Source organism: Mandrillus leucophaeus, unplaced genomic scaffold (genome assembly GCF_000951045.1).
Source record: "Mandrillus leucophaeus isolate KB7577 unplaced genomic scaffold, Mleu.le_1.0 Scaffold37, whole genome shotgun sequence".
Lineage (NCBI taxonomy): Eukaryota > Metazoa > Chordata > Mammalia > Primates > Cercopithecidae > Mandrillus > Mandrillus leucophaeus.
In genome coordinates, this window is record NW_012103920.1 from 2,265,567 (window position 1) to 2,268,381 (window position 2,815).

The window sequence follows — 2,815 nt, forward strand, 5'->3', positions numbered from 1 at the left end:
AAACAGTTTCTGTACGTATTTTATGAGACAGGGTCTCACTCTGTTACCTAGGCTGGAGTGCAGTGGTACCATCACAGCTCACTGCAGCCTTAGCCTCCAGGGTTCAAGCGATCCTCCTCCCATAGCCTCCTTAGCTGGGACTACAGGCACACACCACCAGGCCCAGCTAATTTTTTTTTTTTTTTTGAAGAGACGGGTTTTGCCATGTTGCCCAGGTTGCTCTCAAACTCCTGGACTCAAGTGATCCACCTGCCTTGGCCTCCCAAAGCGCTGGGATGACAGGCATGAGCCCCCATGCCCAACCAGTTTCACCACTTACTAAAACTTGAGGAGAGCTAGCTTGAAAACATAATATAGTTTCTTATTTTCAGCACCACACAAGGGTTCTGATGATTCACTAAGCCTCTGGGTTTTTTTTTTCCTTTTTATCTGCCCGAGAATAACCATGATCACTAAACCTCTAAATGTGAAAGAACTGTTAGTGATTTCATTTGTTCCAATCTGCATGTCCTCTGAAGGTAAAACGAAATCCGATATTGAATTTGGGATAAATACTACTGGCCTTACTACTGTTCATGACTCTATTTTAATTTCTTTGGCTGTTCAGCAAAATCCTCATGACTGACTTCCCTAAATTTCAGGAAAGTAGGATGTCCGAGAAATACTTGGTGTTTTGGTAGTTAGAGAACTTTAACTCTGAAGAGTTCTTACTAGTTAAGCACATATCTTGTAACAGAATAGTGATTTAAATGCTTTTAAAATATACCACATCTTGGATGTGAGTTTCTTTAAAAATAAATGGCATTGGCCGGGCACCGTGGCTCATGCCTGTAATCCCAACACATTGGGAGCCCAAGGCGGGTGGATCACTTGAGGTCAGGAGTTCAAGACCAGCCTGGCCAACATGGCAAAACCCCGTCTGTACTAAAAATAGAAAAATTAGCTGGGCATGGCGGTGCATATCTGTAATCCCAGCTACTCGAGTGACTGAGGCACAAGAATGGCTTGAACCCAGGAGGTGGAATTTGCTGTGAGCTGAGATCACGCCACTGTACTTCAGCCTAGGTGGCAGAGCGAGACTCTGTCTCAAAAAATAAAAAAAAAAAATATATCACATGTGGCCAGATGCGGTGGCTCACACCTGTAATCCCAGCACTTTGGGACGCCAAGGTGGGTGGATTGCTTGAGGTCAGGAGTTTGAGTCCAGCCTGGCCAACATGTATATAGATATATATATCTCATGTTACCAAAAAAGAAGGTGCAAAAAATTGATACCAGCTTGCAGTTCTTTAATAGTATTGACTCTAAAATATAACAAAACTAAAATTTCCATGAGCTGAAATAAGACAATAGAGAGTAAAAAATTCCTAAAGCATAGTTTGCCGAAGTGATGACTTCCCAAAATTAAAATCTTAATTTTGGTGGGCTCACTTTTTAAAAAGAAAAGTTTTTTTATTTTTGTTTTTTTTTTGTTTGCTTGTTGGTTTTTAGAGACTAGTTTCATCTACCAAGGAAAAAGTTATTGAGGGGAGTCTTAATGGTTGATTATTGTTTTGTCATAATTCAGATTCATTGACTCCTGCCACGTTTTTATTGCAGCATGGGCTCTACATTTTCTGAAGTCACTAAATTTCTCGTTACAGCACAGGAAAAAGAAGATAAAGTAGGAGAGGGGTCAGTTTCACATTCAGTCCTAAGCAGCAACATGGTTGAGATGTAATCATAAAAGCAAATGTTTCACCCAGGACATGGAAAAGCGGTGGATCACCAGAAAGCAGAGTCAAACGCCGCAAGCAGAAGCAGGAAGAAGACGCCACGCTTGGAGCAAGGTCTTATTTAAACCTGCCATAGTCATCAGCTCGCTCTGTTAGGTCTCCCCAGCCCGCCCCTCAAAAAAAGGTTATATGCAGAGGTAATATAATATATGTACTTTTGAGAATAACAAAGTCACCGTGGAGATAATTTCAAAACAATTTTTTTTTCATTTTCAGATATATTGGACTATTTCACTGATGCTAAAAAGAGTATCACTTGTTTAAATTTTTTGTGGTTTCTTTTTTGCAGCCTAATGTTCTGTAATAGTAACTTGCTTCCAAGTAAAGTATCAAAAGCTAATGGAGGGGCCATGGCTGTGGTCACTCATGGATCAAACTTCACTATTTTGGAATGCGTGGAGTTGGAACAAAGTTTTTATTTTGTTATTTATTAGTAAAGCAATAAATAACATTATCTTACTAATATTCATTAGTTTTTGTTTTGTTATTTATTAGTAAGGCAATAAAACATTCAGAGTTTTTTCTGGAGTTTGTTGAAGAAACTGAATATTGATAGTGTTCCAGCTCAAGTATGGCATAGACAGTGCGGCTTTTACTTATTCGCATAGCTGGGGCCTTGCTCCTTTCAAGCAAGCTGATTTTTAAGCGCAGTGCCCCTGTAAACGTCAAGAACAGGGACAACCTGAGAGCCATCTCTGTTTGTTTTTTTAGCCTGCTTCTCTGAATATGTAAACTAAAATATCAGTGTATCTACTAATAAATACTGTTCCAACAACGGAGAGAATCCTTTGGATTTAAACATTGAAAACAATGTAGTTATCTTCTTGGCCTTAAGAACATTTTACTGGCTAACACTTTGCTGAAGAAACTAGATTAAAATTCATGGCTAGGCGCGATGGCTCACACCTGTAATCCCAGCACTTTGGGAGGCCAATGTGGGTGGATCACCTGAGGCCAGGAGTTCAAGACCAGCCTGGCCAACATGGTAAAACCCTGTCTCCACTAAAAATACAAAAAATTAGCTGGCATAGTGGCACATG

General features: G+C 40.0%; 1 protein-coding gene across 1 annotated transcript in view; it reads left to right on the plus strand.

Moving 5' to 3' along the window:
* LOC105546791 (chromosome unknown open reading frame, human C16orf46) overlaps window positions 1-2,240 on the plus strand; it is a 32,711-nt gene extending 30,471 nt beyond the window's left edge. Inside the window, exon 4 of the mRNA XM_011990074.1 lies at window positions 1,644-2,240. Coding sequence (XP_011845464.1) covers window positions 1,644-1,667 — 24 coding nt within the window. The 3' untranslated portion in view covers window positions 1,668-2,240. The remainder of the gene's footprint in view (window positions 1-1,643) is intronic.
* The last annotated feature ends 575 nt before the right edge of the window (window positions 2,241-2,815 follow it).